This window comes from Paramisgurnus dabryanus, chromosome 8, assembly GCF_030506205.2.
Source record: "Paramisgurnus dabryanus chromosome 8, PD_genome_1.1, whole genome shotgun sequence".
Lineage (NCBI taxonomy): Eukaryota > Metazoa > Chordata > Actinopteri > Cypriniformes > Cobitidae > Paramisgurnus > Paramisgurnus dabryanus.
Window position 1 is genome coordinate 34,994,441 of NC_133344.1, and position 27,543 is coordinate 35,021,983.

The following is a 27,543-nucleotide window of genomic DNA, read 5'->3' on the forward strand; positions in this document are numbered from 1 at the left end:
TAATCATCCTAAACCATTGGACTTGAATTGGTAATAAAATCCAGTAAAGGTTAAATGAGTCACATCTATGGGCAAGAGCATAATAGAGACTTTGATTTTGATTCTAGCAACAGTCTACATTGTAAAAATGAAAGTTTAGTTGCCTTTAATTTATAGGTTTAATCAATCTGACTGTGCTAGTTATTTTTCATTTACCTTTTTACATTTTGACTACACGGTGTAACTAGTCAAGTAATTAGTTACTGTAATTTAATTACCTTTCCCTTGAAAAGGTTAAGTAAGGGATTACTCTTCTTTTTCCAGTAATTTAATTACAGTTATTTCTCATGTTATGGAACTAAATACTTTGTATATAATGTATTACAATAGTGGATTTAACATTATAATTAAAGTCTAAGGTGAAGCATGTTTTTATGTATATATCTCACTTTAAATATCGAATAATGATCACTGCAAAAAAATGACTTTCTTACTTAGTATTTTTGTAGAAATATCTAAAAATTCTTAAATCAAGATGACCTAAGAAAGTTTTTAAACAAAAACTATACAATTTAAGTGAATTTGTACTTAAATGAAGCAACGAATCCTCCAATGGGGTGAGAAAATGTTGCTTAAATTAAGTGTTTAAGAAAAAAGAAACTTATTTTTAGATTTTTTTTCTCTTCCCATTGGCAGATATTTTTGTTTGTTTTAAGTTAAAATTGACTTAAATTGTATATTTGTTGGCTATAAACTAGGCTTATTTTTCTTAGGTCATTTTGCTAAACAAGAAAAAGCATCTAAATGTAAGAATTTTTTGATATTTCTCCTGAAAATAAGTCAAAAACACTATTAGAAAGTCATTTTTTGCAGTGATAACACTTAAGTAATTCTCAGTATTAACTGGTTGTTTATTGCTGTTGTTTATTACGGAGATATTGGCTGTTTATTAGTACTTAAAAAGCACATATTAATGCATGATTTTGTTAAACCTTATTCTACATTTTTAACCCTCCTCATTTCTACCAATACTTAAATTTACTAAGTATTATTAAGTAGTAGTGTTGGATTATATTGTAGCAAAAGTAGTTAAAGAAACACCCCACTTTTTTGAAGAGTTTGACCGTTTTGGAATCCATTCAGCTGATCACTTTTAGCATAGCTTAGCATAATCCATTGAATCTGATTAGACCATTAGCATCACGCTAAAAATGACCAAAGTTTTTATATTTTTCCTATTTAAACTTGACTCTTCTGTAGTGACATCTTCTATAGTTACAGTGTATTAAGACCCACGTAAAATTAAAAGTTGTGATTTTTCTAGGTCGATATGGGTAGGGACTATACTCTTATTTTGGCGTAATAATCAAGGAACTTTGCTGCCATACCATAGGTGCAGCAGGCCCAATGATATTACAGCAATGTAACTTTCAATGTGACCTGCACTAAGTTATATTGAAAGTTAGGGACTATTATCGAAACTCTATGGAAAATTTTGAGCGCAATACTAATGGTCTAATCAGATTCAATGGATTGTGCTAAGCTATGCTAAAAGTGGTACCGCCAGACCCGGAGATCCGCTGAATGGATTCCAAAATGGTAAAAATCTAATGTTTACTCTACGGGGGGCTGGAAAATGAGCATATTTTCAAAAAAAGTGGAGTGACCCTTTAATAGTGAGAATTGGACCCTAAAGTGGGACCAGAATACACTGAAAAAAACAACTTTTTTTAGTTTTCTTAAAATTTTAAGTTTTTTGGTAAAGTACGTAATTCAATTATGTGCGGAAGTTCAACATGATTAAAACAAGTTTTCTTAAAATGAAATTATTTTAATTAATCATGTCCACAAGTTCGTTTGAGCTGTTCAAGCCTATATTTGTATTATTTACTAAATGGGATTTAGAGAGTAATTGGTTATAAGTAAATAAATACTTTTTAGGGAGAGTAATTTGTCCAGTAATCTAATTGCATGATTGAAGATGTAATTAGTAACTAATAATTTATACTTTTTTTGAGTAACTTACCCAACACTGTACACTTGTTACTAGCTTTTTAAATCAGGTTAAGCAATTTCAACTTGTTTTTATAACCTATAGTAACTAAAAACAAAAAATAAAAACAAATTAAAATTGTTAAACTGTTAAAGTGTAGTGAAAAAACGTAACTTAGATGGCAACTAAACCACCTAAAAATATATTAGAGGTCGTTTTTTACAGTGATAGCAATGCATAAAGTAAGTGTCATAGCCTAGTTTTGCTTGGGCAAGCATTGCTCACGTTTACTTTTATAAATGTAAACATGTAGTTTATTTATAGTCTCTCATATCTGTAATGAGATAAACTTGGTCAATGTCTTTAAATAGAGACAATAATAACTTATTCGCTCATGTTTGCCTCCTGCCCAGACAATTTGTGAAAACATCCCAAGCATTTCTCTCACTGTGCCAAATGCCCATATTGACAAAATATTCAGATTTTCTCACATCCTCCTCTGCATTTTTTTTCTTTTTCGGAGAAACAGCGGTGCCTTCAGTAGAACCTTCTTGTTTTTTGTTTAGTTTTCTCTTTCCTAAAGCTTTCCTTATTCATAGACAATACAGTTTTTCAAGGTGTGTCATGCGCTCCAATACGTGAATAAGCTTATGAGTTTACACAAGTGTGTTTTCTCACACTTATCTGTCTCTGTCTCTCTTTCGCTCTCATTCTGTGCTCTCACCCTCTCCGGCCTGTGGTGAGTTTATCTGTGGGAGTCCAAGGCCAGAGAAGTGAAAGCAGGGGATGTAGTCCCTGGAGTTCCTGGAATCCCTGCCATATTTCACCATCCCTCCAGTCCTCCCATTTTCTCTTGACTGCTGTGGTCGCTACTGTTTAGTCTGCACAGGGTCGGTCTCAGCCCGTAGATCAAAACACAGCCGCGTTTCCATACTGCAAACGGGGGCCTTCATTGTTTTGCATCTGTGACCCTGGGTCTCTAACCTAAAGTATTATTCTCCTCCCGATTTTTGAAGGTCTAGCAGCGTCTGTTTTATTTCTAGGAAAAATTTAGTTTTTGTTTCTTTTTATTTTTATTACTGTGGTTGAAAAATTAATTTTGGATTGCAAAAATTATAAAATAATATTGCAAAAGCAGTTTTAGTGCTTCTTTAAAATCTGTAAGGAACCGGTATTGTTAAAGGGTTAGTTTGGCAAGGACATTTTCTAAAATAACTGGAAAATATGATTAAGGACAAGTAAATCTTGGGTTTGAGGTATCATTTTTGGCCAAACTATCCCTTTAAGCGCTGTTGGAATTGATGTGAGAATTCCTACAGTTCCCATGACTACCGCTCACTCTTCCTTTTCACCAATTCCCACTTTTTTATGCTTAACAGGTACACGCTGGATGAATTCGCAACAGCGCGGCGCTCCGCCGTTGTTCGAGGCTTCATCGACGCCCTGACACGCGGCGGCCCGGGCGGCACCCCTAGACCCATCGAGATGCACTCTCATGACCCGATGAGGTATAAACCCACAGTCGCGTGCATCCCATCCAATCATTCCATTGAAAAGCGTGCAAAAAATATACAACACTTTCCCGCTCTAAAAATAATCACATTGTAACAGCTGTAATTAGGGGTCGTTTTTAGGGTTAAACGCTAAAAGCCTCTCCATCGCAGATTAACGTTGTCCCACGTAGAACCGTAGGCTTTTATTTTCTCCGTGTGCTGTTGCCAAGTCTACCAAAGCTGCAAATCTAATTCAACCTGTAAGCACATTAAACCCAACCTGATTCTTTCAGGGCTCTTTCAGAGAATTACTTAGCGTGGGTTCAGAGAAAGGTTGGACTGTTGAGCTCTATGGATCGTAGGGCACGCTCCAGGCCAGCACCCCCGCCAAGCGGTCGAACGTCTCCCTCATCCCCTCCTGACAAGAACCCGGAACATCGATAAAAGTGGGAAGCAGTTTGTTCTCAGAATGGTGCTTCCTCCCCGCTGGCTGTGTTAAAGGATGCGGAGCCAACGTAATGATAGCCAACTGTGTGATAGCCTCAAGTCTTAGAAAATCTTTAAGTTAACGGGATGTAACTACAATTCTGGATATCTAGACACAACGTTCTCAGTATTTAATCATTTGGTCATCCACCCACAGGTTTCCACCTTAGCCGAAGCTGTTTTTAGTGCTGTTTACAGAGACGACATCACTATTACTACTAGTACTAACCCTACTCTTTCTCCCAAATCGTACACGTGAATGAAATCATCCAGAATGTTGAGCATAAACGCACTATTTCTTTTTTAACTTTATCTTACATACAGTTTTGGTGAATGATGAAACTATAACAATCCAGAATACCCAGCAACCAACTTGAATTGCCCTAGCAACCACCCAGAACATCACAGCAATTTCAAATGAATGAAACACTTTATAATTATGTCCGAATTCGCCCATTGCCTCCTATAGTGCACCTTATAGGGTGCCGGCCATTTTGCAGTGTTGTCCGAATTCTGATTGAACAACTCATTACCTACATTTGTTCTCTACTTTATACCCACAATGCACTCTGATTACATTCGATGTACACATTTGAGTATTTCCCATGAGACAATACGAGAAGACCGTGTGTCTGGAATCGGTTAAAGGATACTGACAGTACAGTAAATTTATGTTTATAGACTTGTTGTTTGTTCTTGTTTACAGTTATTTTCTACTTTTTTAAAAACGAAGAGATGAAGAGATTGAAGAGATGAATTTGGATGTACTACATCCTCCATGTTGATACATCACGTGACATACAGCATCATAACAACTAGTTAAACGAGCGCAATTTAACCACAAGGAAGAGCTGTTTAATGTATGTATTTGCATTTAAATAGAGCCGTGTTGCCATGTTCCACACCTCTTTTTCATCGCCGTCGTTGGATAACTCGTTGGGGCTCACAAGATAGTAAAGTGTCCATTGAATAAACACTTGGGTACTTTTTGCCCAGTGTTTTAGTAGGCGGTTTCGAATGCAGCAAAAAAACCTTTTATATTAAAAATAATACATATTTTAGTAAATAGACATAATAGTAAATAAACATGACAAACATTTTGTTCTCTTTATTATCAACTGCTACAATGAACACAACCAATGTGACAAAGAGTAAAAAATAATAATTTACCGTTTTGAGTCTGTTAACACTAAAAATTGCTCTACTTTAAAGAGAAAATTGGAGTTTAGTGAATTGGATACAAGGGTCTCATTCAATAAGCAAGCTGATTTTGGGTCTCATTACAAATTTTGAGTGAGATGTGCATACGGATGTTTTTACGAAACAAATCGTGATTTAAAAAAAATAGCGTATTAAAATAATCACTTGCGCTATAATCTAATTCTAGGCTATAATTGTAATGTGTTTGATAATTTTGATATACAACATTTACATGATTATATTTTATATTATAATATTTTCTGTATTATATTATTATACACAATATATATTATTATTATTTATAAAACGGGCAGTTCTGGTTCTTCATTCTGATTGGTTGAAACGCGCTCTAAGCCGTGATAAAATACCCCGGTAAACCCACGGTTTAGACCGCATTACATAAGTATCACTGCGCCACTGTTGCTGCGTACTGATTTATGAAAATAAACATCACAGCCTTTAATCATATTTTTATTGTGTCTTTGCTGCATCTGTGTTGGTTGGGAACCGCGCTCTGTTTCAGTCACACTTGATTCTGAGGAACTACTTTGTTTGGCGGAGGAGTAATATTTGTACTAATATAATTACAGCTTATTTGAGTTTTATTTGATAAAATCCCGCTAACGTTATGCAATGAAGTAACCGTTTTATAAAAGCAATAACCCCCGTGAAGCAGTGGGGTTACAGTGCATTTTTATAACAGCTCCACTTTCGCGTCGTGCCTGACAACGCCCCTTAGCTGTTATAAAATGCACTGGTAACCCACTGCTTCTTGGGGCTTATTGCTTTAATACTTTATATTATACATTATTATAGCCTACTTATTTTTTCTTTATTGTTACTCCTTTTGGTGGACAGAACTGTCTTCCTCCAGCGACAGCAAAACCTACCAAATAAAAAATTCAAAGCAAATTGGAACTTTACAGATAATAAATATGATCATGGATTTGTTTTTAAACTCTTTGCTTCTATGACAAACTGCTCTACACATTTCTGTGGACCAGCACTCGCTGCTGTAATCCCTTATATATAGCTGGTTTGGGGCGTGTTTTATGCAAATTACCAACCTTGTGCACGCAGCCCCTCATGTAGAAGACTCCAAATTCACTTAACGTAAGAACAAGTATAAGAACAAACTCATTTGCGTACGCATGTGTTGTGAATTAGGCGGAAAGTTTTTGTGATCAAGTGTTCAAGTGTGCGTATAAATAGGAAAAACGTACGCAATTATTAGTGAATGAGACCCATCGTTGGGATCAATTCCGTGGCAATTTTTTTTTTCAAGTGATGAACAATAAACCATTGACAGCCAAACAAATCTATTTGAATTTAAAGTACTTAGAAATGATAGACGACATTGTGGAGAGGCTCTTTGCTGAGGTTAATATAACACAAAATACCTCATATATCCAGCCCTGTTGCAGTTGCCGTATAATTAACTACGTAATGTTTTATTCTTATACATTTTCTACGCCAGTATATTAAAAAAAAGTTCACTGTTTAGAGATACATTTACTGTACAAGTTCAATGACATGTTAACGATTGCATACGTTATAAGTATAAAATTTAGGGATGCACCGATAGGATTTTTTTGGGCCGATACCGATTTAAACAGACAACTTCTGGCCGATACCGATATTAAACACTTGTATACAATACTATACAGTTGTTCTATTAGCTAGTTTATTTCTGCATCAAATTTTTTTTACTGAACATGGATTGGATCTAATTAACATTCAACTGACCAAATTAATAAGAGAGGCACAAATATAATATAATAATAAAAAATATAATAAGACAGCATGACAACCTTCAAAGGTGGTTTTTGCTATTCAGCATTTATTTTATTAACGACATTAAGTCATTTTTTACAGATAATGGATTTCTTTATGTGGTTAATTAATGAACAATCGGTATCGGCCTTTCTAGTGCTATTGCCGATATGCCGATGGTTTCAAATTCATCAAAAATCGGCCGATAAATATCGGTGGCCGATACATCGGTGCATCACTAATAATATTAGTTAATGCCATTAAAGATAAATATTTGCGCGAGTACTGAAGTAAGTGAATTAACAAAGTTATTGTCAGGTGGTGTGAACGCTAATATGGTTATCTTTATAGTTAACGTTATGGTTATTGTAAGTGTAAGTGGCCCTTAAGAGTCATGTTTATGGTTATGACTAACAGTACTCTCTGACGCATGGTGTATACGTCAGTGTCCAAAATATCTCACTCATTTTCGTTCACTCTTTCCCAATAGTGGACTATTTAGCATTGGCTAAACAGGAAATAGTCTGTGAGTGAATTTCAAATGGTGTGTGTCCCTGTATGTTTTCTGTTTAAAATGACTGTTCAAATGATCTTGTCAGGTATGTTGGGGACATGTTGGCCTGGCTCCATCAAGCCACAGCCTCAGAGAAGGAACATCTGGAGGCTCTGCTCAAACAGGTCACCGTGCAAGGTACGCCCGCCCCACCCGACTTGTACCCGACATTATACCAAATTTTGAAAGATGCCTTGTTATTCCCGACTTTGTGTATGTGAGGAAGTTGCAGATAGATTTTGTCATGTGTTTGTATAGGGGTTGAAGAGAACATGCAGGAAGTGGTTGGTCACATCACTGAAGGAGTTTGCAGACCACTTAAGGTGAGATTAACACTACCACTTAAACATTAAAGGATCGGTTGACCCCGAAAATGGAAATTCTCATTATTTACTCAACCTCATGACATCCCAGATGTTTTATATTAAATGCTGTAATGGTTTTGTCTTATAAAGGAGTCAGAATGGTTCCCGGAAAACAAACCTCTGTCATTAAAGTAATCCAGTGGATGTCTTAATATAAGTGAAATGAGAGGTGTTTGTAAGAAAAAAAGTTAATGAAAAAGTAAAAAAACTGTACAGCCTGGGTGACAGTGACAGATAATGATAATTTGTGTCTGCATCAATAAAATGATCCCCAAAATAAAAATGTGCAATACCAAAGTGAATACATAATGTTATTTTTAAGCACATAGTTATGTAGCTTTGTTGATTTTTGTTGTCAGGTTCGTATCGAACAGGTTATTGTTGCCGAGCCAGGTGCAGTTCTGCTGTATAAACTTTCCAACCTTCTCAAGTTTTACCATCACACCATCAGGTACACAAGTCATGTGATGGGTTTTGCCATTCCTACAGTAACTTTACAGTATAAAGTTCGAACAAAATGCATTGTGAATTCAAATGCTGGTGTTTGTCTCTTCCGTCCTTACAGTGGCATCATTGGTACCAGTGTTTCCTCTCTGTTGATGACCATGGACGAGATGCACATGCTCAGTAAGAAGATGTTCTTTAACAGTCTCAGCGTTCACGCCAGCTGGCTAATGGATAAAGTGAGTACTTATCCTTATAGTTTATAATCGTAACTGTACATAAAACATAAATACTGTAAGTATAGTGTAGTGAAGTCAGTAGGGATGTTTGGGGTCCAACAGGTTTTATCGTAGTTTTTGTCCAACTCCATTGACTTGTATTAGATGTGCTGTGAGGTACGGTATTACTCTGCCCCGGGAACTTTGTTTGTATTCTTGCAATTGGCAAAGGCGAATTATCGCCACCAACTGGGCTGGAGTGTCTATTATTTAAGCTCTCAGCGGAAGAATATACGGGTGTGAGGAAAAATAGGTCCACAAATTTACAACGAATGCTAAAACACCTGTTGCATCGATTTTTGTGTGAGCATATCAGTGAACACCCCTGACCACTTGGTGAGTTTCACGTCTTTATAAACGAAAGTTTAATGCATTTTAGGAAGGATTGTTCCAGTGCACCTATATAGCCATTATAGAGGTGGGAGGTGAAACAACAAACACCTGAAAATTCTCAGGCCAGCATCAAATGTCCAAATTTCAGTCAAAACCGTTCCATTTCACCATAAACAATCTGAAAACGGGGCTTTAAGTGTAAAATACCAAACTTGTCCTTTAAGTATATTAAACATACAATGAACTACTTGCGATATACAGTTTTTTAAAATATAAACCATTTTATTCATTGTATGTACGTTCATGCATTAACAGACATTTTTGGTAGGTTTTATATTGTAAAATAAAATGTGTCATAAGAGGCAACAATTTTCAGAGTACTGTATATGATGCCAAGTTTCGAGTGCAGGCAAAATTAGTATGCAAGCTAGACTAATAAACCCTAAATAGGTTTTTGGATATCTAACTGTCATTTATATAATCTAATTTATAATTAAATCACACAGTGATCTGATTTTTTTCATTAGACCATCTGAATGTACTAATTCATTAAAAATGATTTTGATTTTCCAACACTAAAAAGGAATAAGTGGACCATTTATGAAAAATGAACTTGAATGAATCATATATTCTAGAGGTGTGATGAGATCTCATTGCCTCATCATTATTATATAAAATTTGCAGTTTCATAGGCGGTTGGGTGATTCTCACGAAAACTTGGTTTTAAAAATGTCAAGCATGAAAATGTAAAAATTGCTTAAATTTCCTTTTTTTCCCACCAGACATTGAAAAACAAAGTCTGGAGTAAATGGGAACATTAATTTAAACACTTTTACTTATCATTTAACACTTTTTGTAACATAATTTTAAAAATTATTCCTAAAAAATCTCATTACCGCAACAGTCAGAAAACATCAACACTGACATATTTTCAAAATGACATGACAAACCTGAAAGAACATAATTTGGAGATTCTGCACATGCATTTAAAATCAAAGTATTATGCTTCTATTAATTAAATTAACATTTAATATGCATCTGTTGCGGTAATGATAATCAAAATGTCGTGTAAGCATTCTGACAAGACAATATTTCTAATTAACTGTAAAAAAATGATCTAACCTGGTAGCCATCTTGAAGTAACTGGTCCATGTGCTTGGTCACTCAAAATCAAACTTTATTAAAATTCTGTATGTGTGCTTAAACTGTTCTCAAAAAGTGTTGCGGAGGATGAGAACATCAGGCATGGACACATCATTTTCTAAATTTTTCTTCATTATTATTATACATGAATATTCAGTAAATATTTTTTCTGTCATCTAAAGTAGTCTAACAAAACATCCATTTATTTTTTTTCTAAATATTTTTGTGTTAATTTGATCAAATTACAACATAACGCATGTTCAAACACAGCCGGACACATTGCGGTAATGAGAATTTCAGCAGAAAATGAGATAAAATTGACAAATTAGAAATTCTTATGTTGAAATCACACATTGTGCAAGGTAGAACACAGTATTGTGTTAATTCTGATGTTTTTTAATATTACTATATTACACATTTTATAGCTAAAATCATTAGTGCCGTGGTGTTTCAATGGTTTCGTGAGAATCACCCGGTTGCTCACCTACCAGAAAATATTAGATTACTTATTTTATGATTTTAGTTAAACTACTATTTCTATTCATATATTTCATCATTGCGGATTTCTTAAAGCAGTTTTTGTCTCTTCTCATGAACCCAGTCCCGTCATGTGGCGTAAGTGTCTCATTACACCCCTAATACTTTTACAAGCTAGTCTGCTATGTAATGCAACATTTAAAACCGGAATGGTGCATTTAGTCACGCTGAAGTTGTTGGCTTGCTACTGTAAAGCCATTTCATTTTAGGAACAACCAGCTATTGTCACGGTACTGAAAAACATACAGTATATAGGCTAGTAGCATAGTTACTTTTAGTTAGTTACTCCCAAAACTGGTTCCAAAACTTGTTTTGAATGTTGTGTATCTTGTACACTTGCGTTGCAGTCAACATAACTTAAAAGTGCCTCGTAACGTAATGGTCACTCATCACCAAGTTGGTTTCCTTGAGTTTTTCCACCCGGCTGAGAAGCAGCATTCTCTGCACCAGGGACTTAAATTAACCCCAGAATATCTCCAAACACGTACACAGGCTACTTTAAAAAAAGCCCTTCATCGACAAGTGGATCAATAGCCAGAACAAGATGGCCCCCTCGCCACACTTCTGAGAGAATTATCACCTTAACAGCGCTCTAATCAAATCACCTCAAGCTTAGGACGTTACGTATCGCTCACCAACACCGCTCGGTGCCAGGAACACAAGCCAGAGCTAATAAGCCCTATTAGAGACAGACGTGCTTTAGATAGTGCTCGCTTAGCAGGGTGTTTATTAGTAAGCCTTCAGTCTCTTTGTCATGCACGCTCAACTTGATACTCAGGGTCCCGAGCATGAGCTGGAAGAGTAAACACTGCTTTTTAAAGTTAACTGCAGCGGTTGAACCTTAAACGGCATTTTAAACTAAACAAAAGGGATCTATCTTTTAAAGTCAATGTTACAGATGATGCTAATTTTTTTCAGTTAGGCTTATTAAATTTAATATATTTCATCCATATATTGAACTTCTCTCATAATGTATTCACCCTCATGCGAGCTAAACATGACTTTTTCCTGTTTACATGCAATTTTTAATTTCTGATTATTCGCTAATGATTGTGTTTATTATTCACGCATAGCCCAATGCAGAGAAATTAACTCCCATATACTGTCCACTGTTTTAATTTACTGTTCCTGACAAACACGTTCTTATGGACGTATTTCGTTATTCTGTGCCGTGATGAAGACAGAAATATGAGAGGTTTTATACACTGCTGTCGCATTATTTGAGCTGTTTCTGGATGAAGACAGACTGCTGCCAGCGAGTCGTGTTGACAGAGTTTTGCGCACTTCAGTTAGTGCGGTATAGATGCCTTTAAAGCGTTTACATGGTCGCATACTAGGATTAAAAATGGCATACGCCACCTCTTAATAATATTTTATATAATATATTTAATATTATTCTTGGATGCGATTATCAGTGTAATCTCATTATTTTTATTAGGGCTGTCAAAAGATTAATTGCGATTAATCGCATTCAAAATAAAAGTTTGCTTTTGCATAATATATGTGTGTGCAATGTGTGTAATTATTTTGTATATATAAATACACACACATGCATAAATACATACATAACATTGTTCTTAAATGTATACATTTCTGTGTATATTTAAATATATAAAATAATTACACACAGTGCACACACATATATATTACGCAAAAACAAACTTTAATTTTGTACGCGATTAATCACGATTAATCTTTTGACAGCCCTAATATTTATCGAAGTATTGTGTTTACATAAGGTAAAGGATAATCACAATATTGTCAAAATCCTATTATAATCGCATTATGAAGATACATGTAAACATTATTAATGTTTTGACCATATTGGGTGATCTGTACATCATAAATTAAGGGCGATTATGAGCGTAATCTCATTATTTTTTAGGGCTGTCAAAAGATTAATTGCGATTAATCGCATACAAACTAAAAGTTTGCTTTTGCATAATATGTGTGTGCAATGTGTGTAATTATTTTGGATATATAAACACACAGGATTGCATTTATGTATTTTCGAAACTTTTACATTTATACATATACATATTATTATATCTTATTTATATTTTATATTATATATAGATTAAAAATAAATACATACATCATTTTTTTCTTAAATGTATACACTTCTGTGTGTATTTATTATTATATATATTATTTAAAAAATGTATGTTTGTATTTATTTTTAATCTATATATAATATAAAACAAACTTTTATTTTGCATGCAATTGATCACAATTAATCTTTTGACAACCCTAATAAAAATAATGACATTAAGGTCATAATCGCCCTTAATTTATGATGTATGGATCACCTAAAGGTATTGCACACCGGACATGCACATTAAATAGGGCAAGCTTAGTCAGATAGAGTCTACTTCAAGGTGCAAAATATGCGTGAGCAGCCAATGTTAATCATTAACATTTATAGAAAATAATGTGTTCTGTCTTTAAATTCGTGGCGTGACACGGCTCGGCCCTTCTCTTCTGGTGTGCGACCCCCTTAACACCCATTAACCAACACGATTTGTATAGAACTTTTAAAATGTTTAGTATCACTTAATTTTTAGTTAATGTAAATGTTGCTTGGTGATGAAAGAGCTTGGTTATGCTGCCACCCTATGTAGCAATTTTCTTACACACATTGCACAAGATTGAAATTGTTTACTATCTGTTTTCGGTAAATCAGATCATCCCTAAATGGCATTTATTTTTGAGGAATAATTCATCATCTACTCATTTGTTTCTTTTCACTTGTGTCATAATTTTGATAATGGCGAGTTACCTTTTTGTGCTGTGTGTGAGATGTAAAGATGAAGAGGTGAAAATGTCAAAATGCTCGTTGGCGCCATCTTTGGCATATTAATCTTAAATTTTCTGCGGTAGACGATATATCTTCAGGACAATATCTCGGTAAATCTGTCTATGCATATCGCCCAGCTTTGCAGGTATTCATGCAACACAAAGATCAGTCCTATAAATATGGCAGCACTTCAATAACTTTGAAATTCATTGGTTCTTGCATGTGTTTATGAATTATTTCTGTTTAAAATAAACAGTTTAGTTGGTCGGACAAATTGGTATTTGTTCAATTTGTTAAAAGATTAATCAGTGAAACATAAACGTTAACAGTCCATGTTTTTATTTTCACAAAACATTTGTAAACAAAGTTACTTGCAATTTCATGTTTTAAACAGAGATGGCGATAGAGAGGCAAAAGTTACAGGTTGCAGCTTTAATGCAAAAAATTAAATTTCTAAAAATGTATGCATATGCATTTTATATTACATTTGCTTTCTGTCATTGTCACTAAAGAAGACTCTCTTTCTATCTCAGGTTGAGCTCCCTCCTCCTGATCTGGGTCCCACTGCCTCCCTCACTCAGACTCTGACGCTCCTCAGAGAGGTTTTGGCCTCCCACGATTCCTCTGTGCTACCTCTTGATGCCCGCCAGGCTGATTTTGCACAGGTGACTGGTTTTCTTTCATGTTTTGTTGCAAAATCCAAAGTGTTTAGACTTGTTATTCTGTAGATCCAGGGCCTTAGCAATTTAAGCTAAAATATATGAGAGCTTGTGCTATAGTTACAGTTAAATGCCATTGTTTAGCATGATGACTTGTACAGCTGCATAAAAGTTATAACAAGTGTTTATCAAAGTTTTAACTGTATTGTTTATTAAAACATGGCTGAAAAAATCTATTGACCAATCAGCATTTAAGAACTGAATATTGAATTGTGTAGATTACCTTAATAATGTTGCTTTTGAAAACTTCTGTGCTTAACAATCCTGTTATCACCACTGGTCGATAACATTGACTAGGTTGCGCATGAACAATAAATATTCATGTTCATTTCAAACGAGGTCATGATTTTTTATTAAATTTTTTTCAAAATGTTTGGTTTAGGTGTTGTCCTGTATCCTGGACCCTCTGCTGCAGTTGTGTACAGTATCAGCCAGTAACCTTGGCACAGCTGACATGGCCACATACATGGTGAATTCCCTCTACATGATGAAGACCACGCTGGCTCTCTTTGAGTTCACAGACAAACGATTGGAAATGCTGGAGTTTCAGGTATGCTGATATTAAAACTAAACTTGATTACAGCTTTTCATTTTTTGTCAACCTATACTTCGCCTGTTATGATCGCTTGTTCATCTTGAGATTAGCATTGCTTATTTGCTACCATATCTGTATGGAGGACCACAAGAGTCATGCAAAATGTAATAAAGAACTTCAATATTTAATAACTACATGGACAATAAAAATAGAGCAATTAATAGATTTGTTTAAAAATTCATTAATTAATCTATAAATTGACAAAGTTACAAAAAAATCATTATGTAACACTTTATTAGGCAATAAAAAGTGAGATTATAAAAATAATGTAGAAATGAAATATTAATCCATTAATAAATAGTTTAAATTAATATAACAATTTACAAAAACAACATAAAATACTCAATAAGTTCATCATTTTAAATTGCATTTATAAATTCTTAATTAAATAATGAAATTTCAAAATGTATTTCAAAAAGCGATTTAAAAAGAGAAATAAATAACTGGATTTATAAATCGAACTACAAATACAGGTTCAAATTTAAACCTTTAAAAGGGCATTTCTGTTTAACATTTCTGTTTTCATTTCCCGATGGTTCTCCTTATTCTTTTTTGTTATTTGCTTTCACTTTAGCCTCTCTATTTAGATTTTCCGTGACTCTTTGGGTCCTTGCAAATGGTCAAATGGCCAGGTGGATGTAACATGCTCGCTGATTGGCTCTGATTGTACGCCATGTACAGATTTATAGATCTCGGATGAGGACCCAAAGAGTCACGGAAAAGCTAAATAGAGAGGCTAAAACGAAAAGCAAATCCAATAGTGAAAAGAATAAGGAGAACCATCGTGGAAATGAAAACAGAAATCTTTTAAAGGTTTAAATTTGAACCTGTATTTGTAGTTCAATTTATAAATCCAGTTATTTATTTCTCTTTTTAAATCGCTTTTTGAAATACAATTTGAAATTCCATTTATTTAATTAAGAATTTGTAAATGAAATTTAAAATGATGAGCTTATTGAGTGTTTTATGTTGTTTTTGTAAATTGTTATATTAATTTGAACAATTTATGAATGGATTAATATTTCATTTCTACATTATTTTTATTATCTCACCTTTTATTGCCTAATAAAATGTTACATAATGATTTTTTTGTAACTTTGTCTATTTATTTATAGATTAATTAATGAATTTTTAAACAAATCTATTAATTGCTATTTTTATTGTCCAGGTAGTTATTAAATATTGAAGTTCTTTATTACATTTTGCATGACTCTTGTGGTCCTCCATATCTCTGTGCTCTCTGAGAAAACATTTTTAATATATCAAGACCCTTCTCATTCATAGCATAATAATACATTTTTTTTTTGAGAAACATCTTTTTGTTTAATATGAAGTAATTTATCATGCAGATTGCAGAATCATACTAGCGTTAAGAGTTATGTTATCATAAATGCTTTATTTAAGCTTTAATCATTTAATATACTCTTCTTACTCGTTATTCCTTATATATAATTGTAAATGTAGTTATGTCAAGTCATTTATTATTTGTTATTGTGTACATCCTTGTAGATTGAGGCACATTTGGACACTTTAATCAATGAACAGGCGTCATACGTTCTGACCAGAGTCGGTCTGAGTCACATCTACAGCTTTGTCCAGCAACACACCACAGAGCAGGTGAGACCTCATTCAAAACTCATTTTCGCGAGAAAAGGCTGTTCCTAGATCATTGTGTAAAGTCAACTTGAAATGGCTGCTGTTTACAGCATTTTAGACACTTTCCTCCTCTAGGTTTGCCCATCTGGTTAAAGATGTCTGCTTTTAAACCACAGAATGTGAGCATCTTCACAAGACCTAGACCTCAATCAAATAGTTGAGCACATTTTTTGTCATTATTATAAATTTTTTTTTGAGAAGAGTATCTAACTGATAAAGCCATCTCTACCATCTGCTTGAGGTATATTATGTCAAAAAACCCACTAGATGTCAAAGTGTCAATCAACAGCACTTCTGACACAACACAGACAAAGAAATGCTGCCATGTGAACTGTTCATGGTAAAAATTTTGCAAGGAAAGCATATTGCATTACATACTACACTGTAACTACACTGTATACTACACCCTAACTTTACAAAATTAATTTATTTCGTGCCATACATTTTTTTTATAAAATTAATAGTGTTGAAAAAAGGACCATCCATTTCAGATCATCCATTTCTGTAGTCAGAATTTAGGCTACTATTTGCTGAGAAAAATAAATGTCTGATCATTCACAGCTATGAATATAAAACCCAGGCAGTTAAAGGGTTAAAGAAGACTTTTAGCTGAAATTGTGGTTTTCTATGATTAATACAATTCAAGTCTGTTAGTCTGCAGTTTTTTTGAGAGTCAAAAGTAAAAAACGGGCAACAGAAAAGTATTATGTGTGGCTTTTGATAAGGAATTCTGAATGTTCGGGAACTGAAATGATTCAGCCAAAAAAAGCGAAAAACTCATTTTCGGCCCAACTAGTGAACAAACAGAATTAATAAAGTTTAGCCAAGACTCATTTGTGGTCGAATGTAAATCAAACAGTTTCAACAAATCAGATAGCTATCCAATCAGAGAATTGAGGTGTAAAAAGTCCCTATAATGTCTGCTGGAATGTTTTAAAATTTTCATTGTTAAATAATGTGAAATAAAGGGACCTTCAGAAAATGTAACTTAGGCAGTGGTGAAAAAACTGGTTCAGTTGTTGTTTCATTTTTTTCGGCTTTGGTCAAGAGTTTTCTATTCGGTGCATTCCTACTTTTGATGATATAGTGAGGTCTTATGAAGGGAAACGATCGTTCTGTGCCCAAATCACAGAGGACGAAGATTTCAGCAAAAAATCTTGTTACTGCTCAATTGAAAAAAAAACCAATGTCACTTTCAACTTGGATGGCCTGAGTAAGCTTTCAGCAACTTTTCATAACCCCAGCTGTGTAAATAAAATGGTGACCAATACTTTTTACAATTTCCGAAAAAACACAAGTTATTCATGATGTGTCTGGAATTGTATATTCACCACTTCCTGTTGGAATTGTAACAATTTGTATGACAAACTATAATGAAGCAATTTGCTTTCCATATAAATCATAAAATTGCATGTAATGTACTCCATGTAACCCAATTCAAAATGTAACCTGTTGAACTCTAAACATGACTCCCTTAAACCATACATGACCCCTATAATTACTGTTCAGAAAATGGAAAAAGTTATGATGCTTTGGAAAATCATAAAGATGAGTCAAGGGTTTTATTTTGGGATCAATTATCATCTTAAAGGATGTATCAATGAAAATATTTGTTTTTTTAAAAATTCAAGTACTGTAATAATGTTGAATTGTAAGCAATGGACAGTTTTCATAGTTGTGAGAATCCAACCTCCAACCTTTCTTTTTTACTTTACATGCCCTCTAGCAACTCAAACTTTTTACACCAAGTACCACCTCGGAAAATAATAATAATCAATGTGGTGCATTTTGAAAGTAAACTAGTCAGTAGATTTATGAGGAATTTTATGTTCTTGTAAACAATGTTAGGAAACTCTTTGGTTGCAAATATGAATGGTGATTAATATGACAAAAATTATACAATAATTAGTGGGAGCATTTAATACAGATTTATTATTGATTACTAAACTCCACAGCAACCTTTGCTTCCTGCATTTAAAGTGGATACTGTAACATCCATAGTTGTTTTGGCAAAGCATCTGTCACATTCACATCCATGTTCTCAATAGAAATCGAGACTCATCAGACCAGGCAACATTTTTTCAGTCTTCAACTGTCCAATTTTGGTGAGAATTTGGTGTCCAATTGTAGCCTCTTTTTCCTATTTATAGTGGAGATGAGTGGTACCCGGTGGGGTCTTCTGCTGTTGTAGCCCATCCGCCTCAAGGTTGTGCGTGTTGTGGCTTCACAAATGCTTTGCTGCATACCTCGGTTGTAACGAGTGGTTATTTCAGTCAAAGTTGCTCTTCTATCAGCTTGAATAACTCGGCCCATTCTCCTCTGACCTTTAGCATCAACAAGGCATTTTCACCCACAGGACTGCCGCATATTGGATGTTTTCCCCTTTTCACACCATTATTTATAAACCTTAGAAATTGTTGTGTGTTAAAATCCCAGTAACTGAGCAGATTGTGAAACACTCAGACCGGCCCGTTTGGCACCAACAACCATACCACGCTCAAAATTGCTTAAAATCGCCTTTCTTTCCCATTCTGACACTTTAGTTTGGAGTTCAGGAGATTGTCTCGACCAGGATCACACCCCTAAATGCATTGAAGCAACTGCCATGTGATTGGTTGATTAGATAATTGCATTATGAGAAATTGAACAGGTGTTCCTAATAATCCTTTAGGGGAGTGTATATCTGTATAAAAGCAAAAATGTCTTTGAATCTTCTTTATGCTGATTTGCATGCATACACAATATGTGGATGTGACTATTAGGCCACAGACCAAACATTTGGTTAAACTTGAGTAGTGTAAATGCCATTGCCAAATCTAACAATGGCAAAAATGTGCCAGGCAATCCAAAATTATAAGTTGATGATTATTACCTCTTTCCCTGCCAGTGTTTTTATTTTTAAACTTTTCATTTGTTCTCTTTTTATCATCTCTCATTTATGGGTACGTTTCTTCAAAAGCTGAGATAATTGCATTTTTGTAAAGGACTTTTCAAGATCAGATTCAGAACCATAATCAAAACATACCCACAGTTTTTTTTACTGATTTGCAGCACAGCATCTCCACTTCTTCATTCAAATGAAACAAGACGAAGGTCTACTAATAAAAATAGCTTGAATGCACTGTAAGTCCCTTTGGATAAAACATCTGCCAAATGCATAAATGTAATTAATGCAACCTGTTTTTGACTTTTTAGACAGTATTTTATCTCAGGCTCGTAGAACAGCTTTTGTAGCCATCTTTGTACTAACGCACACACACGCGCGCGCACTAATAGCACACATTACTTCCTTATTATATCTCTTCATTTTAGAGGAATACTCTATTGTTTATTCTGCCCATCTTTAGACCCTATTACCATGGTTACTCCACTGTTAGCCGTTCATGAATAAAATGAAAGTGCGGATTTTCACTCAACTTCATCACATGGCAGGAAATGAGCTGAGGACACAAAATAGAGTTTATGCTGTAAACATAATTACCTTTTATACGTCTGTTGCACATATACGGTACAACTAACTGAGCAAATTATCTCTGAAATGTTTTATTAGTGACGTGGCTTTGCACAGCTCCAAGGCTTGCAAAAGCCTTTTATGTGTGCCTTCATCTAATTCATTATATGTACTGCTGATGTACTGTTGATTTCTGATTAACATATCTTAAAGTGATAGGTCACCCCAATGTTCCTGTTATAATTCACCTTGTCACCAAGTTGCCTGCTTCCCCACTATGTAGTGTGCCAAAATCAGTATGTCAAATGAGGAATATGTCTGAATGTGCAGTGTTCATGAATCAGTAATATTTCTGGATGACCTACTGCATACGTTGGACACTTGGCTATTCCACAGGCTGGCATGAAGGACGTATCAGATTTAAAAATGACGATCCATGACCAGAATGTTCTACTAGACACATTAACTGTTCAGAAGTAATCTCTGCTTTGAATGCGGTACATGCTGTCACAGCATGCATATAACTTTCTTTTATAGAAACAAAGAGATTGTGGACATGATGTCTAGTTTTGAAAAAAAGGAAATGAAGAGTATTCATGACGCTGTTATTAAACTATTTGAAAGGGTATTAACACTTAATGGCATTTTAATGACAAACTCAATTTGTATCATTGGTAAAAAAAAAAAGTGGTCAGTTATGTTGTCTTGGTAATGTCAAGTTGTGATGAATTGGTTAATGTCAAGTTGTCATAACAAAGACAACTTAAACAATGAATAAAGTTGATTGATTAAATGTCATCTTTGCATTAAAAATGATATAATTAGGGCTGGGCATAGATTAATTAGATTAATCTTATAGAAAATAAAATTATTTTTTTGCATAATATATGAGCTTGTGCTGTGTTTAAATATTATGTATTATGTATTTAAGAAATGTTTTATTTATATATAATATAGAATATATAAAAATATAAATAAATATATATACACATGTAAATGTTCCTTAAATACATACATCAATGTGTGTTTATTTGTATATACATAATAATTACATACAGCACAAACTCAACTTTTATTTTGTATGAGTGTAATCTAGATTAATCTATGCCCAGCACTAGATATAATTGAACAAATTAAACTTAATGACAGTTGTCATAAACATGTATAAAATCTTCTTCATGTTCATGACACGTGTCATGTCATGATTTTGAAGGTGTCATGACTCATGTCAGTCTTATGAACACCCCTTCAAGTAAAGTGTTACCAAAAATTCAACCCAGTTACTTTGGTAAACCATACTCTGCAAGCATAGGTCATAGAAATTTGGCATCCCTTGTGAGGTCAAAAAGGGGATCTTATTATAATAAAACCACCCCTTAAAGGGATAGTTCACTTTAAAATGAAAATTCTGTCATAATTTACTCGTCCTCATGTTGTTCTGAACCTGTATGAATTTATTTTTTTCTGATGAACACAAAAGAAGATATTTTGAGAAATGATGGTAAACACACAGCAGTAAGTGACCATAGACTTCTATAGTAGGAATAAAAAATATGATGGAATTTAATGGGTACCGTCAACTGTGTGCTTATCATCATTTATCAAAATATTTTCTTAGTCATTTATCATAACACTTCCAAAATATTTTATTCCTACTATGAAAGTCAATGGTCACTATCTGCTGTGTGTTTACCATCATTTCTCAAAATATCTTCTTTTGTGTTCATCAGAAAAAAGAAATTCATACAAATTTAGAACAACATGAGGACGAGTAAATGATGACAGAATTTTCATTTTAAAGTGAACTATCCCTTTAATCTGCACTATCCAACCATGGCACTGCCATTTAGTGCAGAGATCAGCTCATTTGCATTTAAAGAACACTCAAAAACTGCACATTTTTGCTCACACCACCTACAAAATAGCAATTTTAACATGCTATATTAAATAATCTATATGGTATTTTCATTAACCTTAACATTCATACTCTGGGGACACAAAGGGCCTGTTTAGTAAACAGGGCAAATTAGCGTGAGAGCGCAAATACCAAAAAGCGCAGATGGGAGTAGTAATATCTGCAAGTTATTTGCTAAAAAGCGCAAAATAAATAACACAGGCGCAACAGCTGATTTCCATAATGACCAATGCAATCTACTAAGAGCAGCGCAAAGTAGTTCAGCGTCGCAAATAAGCAGAGCTGATCTTGAGGTCAGTTCTCTTAAAAATTTTGCGTCTCGAAGGGAAACTCCTAGAAATGCATATGCAATAAAGTCAGTCGCAAAAATAACTAGACCACACCTTTTAACTAATGTTAACTAATGAACCTTATTGTAAAGTGTTGTGTTACCATAACAGTAATACATTTTTTCAAATCTGTATGTAGTATATCATTGGCTAAATTTGGTACAATACATGAAAGTGGAACATTTATGTTAAGATTGTACATGATCCCTTTTTAAATAAATAATAAATAAATGAGTTAAACTGTTTGATATTTCCCTGGTTTTGGCCATCCTTCTGTTAGACTGACTCACAAATGAATTAAAGTATGTTGAATAGCTGCCAGCTGTCAAATGCAAGTACAAAATTAAATAATACCAATTAAGGTCAACCAATTATTAAACCATACTTAATTTTGTTCAGTCTGTGGTGATAAAAGGTTGCATTAGCAATAACAGAACAAACGCTTAAGCAAAATATGGTCAGGTCAAAGTGTCTGAATAATTTTGCGTCACAGATGTCAATTTTGTTTGTAGTCCACTGTATGAATACATTTTGGGTATAATGTGTCAAATATCTGGCGTCTGAATCATTTTTGGTTTGACTATAATAAAATAACTGGTGATTTTGACAATTCTTTATCTACACTGTAAAAAAAAATTCTGTAATTATGCAGCTGGTTGCCAGTAACTTACTGTAGAAGATAAAGACTGAAAATGTTTCATGTTCATTTAACTTATTTAACAAACTGTTGCCAGTAAATAACATCAATGTAAAATCTACAGTAAGTTACTGGCAGCTAGTTGTCAGTAATACCCAGTAATACTGTAATTTCTACAGAAAGTTTTTACAGTGTATATGCTTACATTCTTCAAAATCTCCTTTTGTATTTCAGAAATAAATTATATAAATACATTTTAAAAAACATATTCACACAAATAAATGAGAATTCTTAATTAATTGTTACTTCAAGTTTAACGCTTTTGCATTACAGACAGCCTTGATCTTTCAAGTTAAGCTTAGTAATTGTCAGGTGAAGAAATTTCCGAAGAACTCGATGACTTCTACGAATACGTGAGGACATTTAAACAAGGTGTTATATCACAGAAGACAGGCGAGAAAGAAAAAGCATAGAAAATAAGTGTGTGTGGGTCTTGGCACAGCACTGCAGTCCGGGCATTTCCACGCCTGTCTTCATCACACACCCCCGTAAAAGGCTGGCGTGTGACTAAGCGTCTCTGGACACCTGCTGTCCACCAGCACAGGACACAACTGTCTCGCCTACTGCATCAATGTCTTCACTGTCAACTCGTGCTGTTAATTACGGTCTGTCTCGGCTTTATATGGCTCCTACTGCCCACAACAGACATGATTAATGAACCTGGCTCTTGAAAGCCAACGTTGTGTCTCATTTTGATGGCAGAATATTTAAACGTTTCACCCCTTCAAGGTTTATTTGTGAGGACCTCCCCTCTTTCCTCTTGATTTTCACATTCAAGAAATGTGAATGTCTGTCTGTTCATAAAGTAAAGTGTTACTGTGGTTTTATCACAGATAACGGGTGTTGGTATGCCCAAAATGTACTTTGCTTATTCGTGTTTCGTCCTGTTTTCAGAAAGAAACATTTTCGCTCTTATCTGATGTTTGCTGAGGTCTGCAGATATCCACATACACAAAAGTCCACGAATAATAAACAAATAAAATAAATAAATAAACCAATGCTGGGATATTTTAACCCATGGTTGGGTAACAACAGTCTATGTTTCACTGGAGTGTAACTGGGTGCATTAATTGGTGTATCTAAAACCCCCTTAAAGGATTAGTCCACTTTCTTAAAAGAAAAATCCAGATAATTTACTCATCACCATGTCATCCAAAATGTTGATGTCTTTCTTTGTTCAGTCGAGAAGAAATTATGTTTTCTGAGGAAAACATTGCAGGATTTTTCTCATTTTAATGGACTTTAATAGAGCCCAACATTTAATACTTAACTCAACACTTAACAGTTTTTTTTCAACGGAGTTTCAAAGGACTATAAACGATCCCAAATGAGGCATAAGGGTCTTATCTAGCGAAACGATTGTCATTTTTGACAATAAAAATAACAAATATACACTTTTAAACCACAACTTCTCGTCTAGATCCGGTCATGATGCGTCAGCGTGACCCCACGCAATACGTCATGACGTCAAGAGGTCACAGAGGACGAACGCGAAACTCCGCCCCAGTGTTTACAAGTGTGGATAAAGAGGACCGTTCCAACGTTGTTGTATTCAACTGATACTAATTAATGTCTTTGTGTCAGTTTATTATTTAAAATGGTCCGCAAATGTGCGTTTTATATATGTAACACGTGACCTCCCTACGTCACTACGCATTTAGTAGCTGGACCGGACCTAGACGAAAAGTTGTGGTTTAAAAGTGTATATTTGTTATTTTTCTTGTCTAAAATGACAATCGTTTCGCTAGATAAGACCCTTATGCCTCGTTTGGGATCGTTTAGAGTCCTTTGAAACTCCGTTGAAAAAAACTGTTAAGTGTTGAGTTAAGTGTTAAGTGTTGGGGTCCATTAAAGTCCATTAAAATGAGAAAAATCCTGCAATGTTTTCCTCAAAAAACATAATTTCTTCTTGACTGAACAAAGAAAGACATCAACATTTTGAATGACATGGTGGTGAGTAAATTATCTGGATTTTTCTTTTAAGAAAATTGAATATTCCTTTAATATTATGAAGCTTGTGCTTTGACTGGACGTGTTTAAAAGCATGCTGATGGTGCGCATCCACAGAGTTAAACTTTCTGTACATAACTTAGTTTGAGTCTTGCATTTAGTGCAGATGCATGTTGTATAATACATTTATGTTGTATCAAGGCTTAATGTCATGTAGAGTGCGTCATATAGAAAGCGCATCAGTTTGTGTTTATTAACCCTTTAGTTTCACTTCATCGTGCAGCTTTTCCTGTTAGAGGTTTCTGTAAAAAATATTATTTCATTAATAATATAGTATGTGTTAATTTTTCTTTCATAGTTTCTTCAAAATTAAGTTTTATTTGAGTGTTTTTAATAAAAATATTTGTATTGCTCAGCCCAGTAGGCTACTCGTTTTTCAATTAATCGAAATTAAAAATTTCGATTTAAACAACATTTCTCATTTGTACTGGCATAAGATACAGTATGTTGCTGGCCTAATACAACAGATTGTCTGTTTTTTGTTTCTGTTATTTTCTTGACCAGGTTTTTTTTACTGGCTTTCAACAGTGTCATAGTCCAGCTACGAATTCAGTTCAGTTATGAAATCTCTCACTTTTTCCTTCTGTTCTCCAGCCGTCCCTATTCTTCCTTGTCTTCATGTGTTATATTTGCGCCGAAGGCTGTCTGAATTCACAGCTATTGTTCATGGCGGCTAAAGAAAAAGTGGTCGTATTATTCTCCTCTCATGTTTTGTTGTGTCCTTTCTCACAGGGGCCATTGGCAAATCTCCCCGGCATGGACAGCACATCCTTAAAAACAGCTATGGTGAGGCGTGTTTCTCTCGCTGTTAGTTTTATCACCTCGACTTTTCTCCCGTTTTGTTTGTGTATTGGTGTCTAATGTCTCTCTGTTTTTCTCACAGGTTCAGTTTGACCGTTATTTGGCCTCCCCTGATACACTTGTAATGACCCAGCTCAACTTTCTACTCAGTGCCGCTATCAAGTATGAGTCACATTACATTTATAAAACCTTAATGATGAAGCATTGCATTTTTACATTGTAAGGACTAACTGCACGTTTAAATTTGAAAACTTAAACTTTGACTTTCACTTTAAAACATGTAGGTCTTTTTACAATCATAGCCCAAATATACACAATATTTAAATGAGTGTCTTACAGCAGACGTTGAGTCTTATTTTATGAAATACCCATCAGCCACATTATTCTCATCACACCAGCCGAATGGTCTCGTGTGGCATTAAGAGAGCAGTGAGCGTGAGAGGTTTCTCGTGCATTTGTCACGTTTGTTTTTTCTCTCCATCTTCCTCGCATGCTTTTAGCGTCAGTGCATCAGCGCGATGTTGCTATTTGAGCGGCAGAGAGCCGCTCGGACTGAGTCACAATTGTTACTGGGAAATGTAACGGGCTTGAGGAGCACTCACTGTCCCTCAGGTTAATGTTCTCTATTAATGGAGATGGACTCGTGCACGGGCTCGGCACAACTAATTAGCTCCTGCTCCATTTCTCACTCTCTCTCTTTTCTCCCACACATAAACATGACACACGTGACTCAACTCTGTATGCGGCACAAAGTAAGAAGAGTCGGATTAGGATACACATGCACACACAGTTTATTATTTTCTCATCTTATTTAGACATATGATCTGTTTATGCATTACCTATATTTTTAAATTTATTAAAAAATGATCATTTAGTGAAGTATGGGTTTCGATGAAGAGGATAATATGAAATGAATCAGTAATTAATTCAAAGAAATTAGAAATTGAAAGACCTTTACAAAATGGAAAGAAAACAAGTTTACTTGTGTATTTCATATACATCCCATTAGATGTTAGGTTAAAAATAGTTTATAATTGAAACCCTAAATGTGTTACAGCACATAATTTAAACAGTTTGAAACTATGAAAACGTTTTTTTATTACTTTATTCATGACCTTTATATTTAAAGCCATTTTTAAAAAAAAATTTGCATTGGGCAAACCGTGGAATATCCAAATGATGCAAGAAATGATCATTTTCCTTTTCACAAATCTGCATGCATGTAGATGTGCTATGAAAAGTGAACCTGTAGAGGGCAGTATTAGTCCTGAACTGAACCTAGATCAGTGTTATATGTGGGACTTTAGTTTTCAGTCAGGTCAATGCATGTGCATGACGTTACCAAAAACCGGGATGTTCAGAATCACCTCAAAACCAAAACAAATCAGTGTTCTTGGAATTTTTATTAGTGGTGTTTTTGTTACTGGTTTAGTTTGTCATGTCACAATGTGAAATATGAAACATGTCACATTAGCCTTGACTTGTCATAGATAACATATACAGTACTGTCTAAACAGGTGTTTGTGATGTAGAACTCTAGTCCGAGACCGGTCTCGAGACCGATTTCTGCTTTCTCGTACTAGTCTCAGACTCGGTCCTTCAAAGACTTGGTCTTGACTCTGTCTTTGGATGGTCTTGGTCTCAAATCGGTGTTAACTCAGACTTGCTTCCTCAAAGACTTGGTCTTGACTCTGTCTTTGGAAGGTCTTGGTCTCGACTCGGTCTTAACTCAGACTTGCTTCCTCAAAGACTTGGTCTTGACTCTGTCTTTGGATGGTCTTGGTCTCAGCTCGGTCTCAACTCAGACTTGCTTCCTCAAAGACTTGGTCTTGACTCTATCTTTGGATGGTCTTGGTCTCGACTCGGTCTTAACTCAGACTTGCTTCCTCAAAGACTTAGTCTTGACTCTGTCTTTGGATGTCTTGGTCTCGACTCGGTCTTAACTCAGACTTGCTTCCTCAAAGACTTGGTCTTGACTCTGTCTTTGGATGGTCTT

General features: G+C 34.7%; 1 protein-coding gene across 1 annotated transcript in view; it reads left to right on the forward strand.

Annotated features, from left to right (window-relative positions):
* Positions 1 to 27,543, forward strand: part of cog6 (component of oligomeric golgi complex 6) — a 62,050-nt gene that overhangs the window by 25,077 nt on the left and 9,430 nt on the right. The window contains exons 9-18 of the mRNA XM_065281653.2: positions 3,352 to 3,480; positions 7,524 to 7,615; positions 7,736 to 7,800; positions 8,202 to 8,293; positions 8,408 to 8,525; positions 13,908 to 14,039; positions 14,476 to 14,643; positions 16,198 to 16,305; positions 25,479 to 25,532; positions 25,630 to 25,709. Of these exons, the coding sequence (XP_065137725.1) occupies positions 3,352 to 3,480; positions 7,524 to 7,615; positions 7,736 to 7,800; positions 8,202 to 8,293; positions 8,408 to 8,525; positions 13,908 to 14,039; positions 14,476 to 14,643; positions 16,198 to 16,305; positions 25,479 to 25,532; positions 25,630 to 25,709 (1,038 nt within the window). The remainder of the gene's footprint in view (positions 1 to 3,351; positions 3,481 to 7,523; positions 7,616 to 7,735; positions 7,801 to 8,201; positions 8,294 to 8,407; positions 8,526 to 13,907; positions 14,040 to 14,475; positions 14,644 to 16,197; positions 16,306 to 25,478; positions 25,533 to 25,629; positions 25,710 to 27,543) is intronic.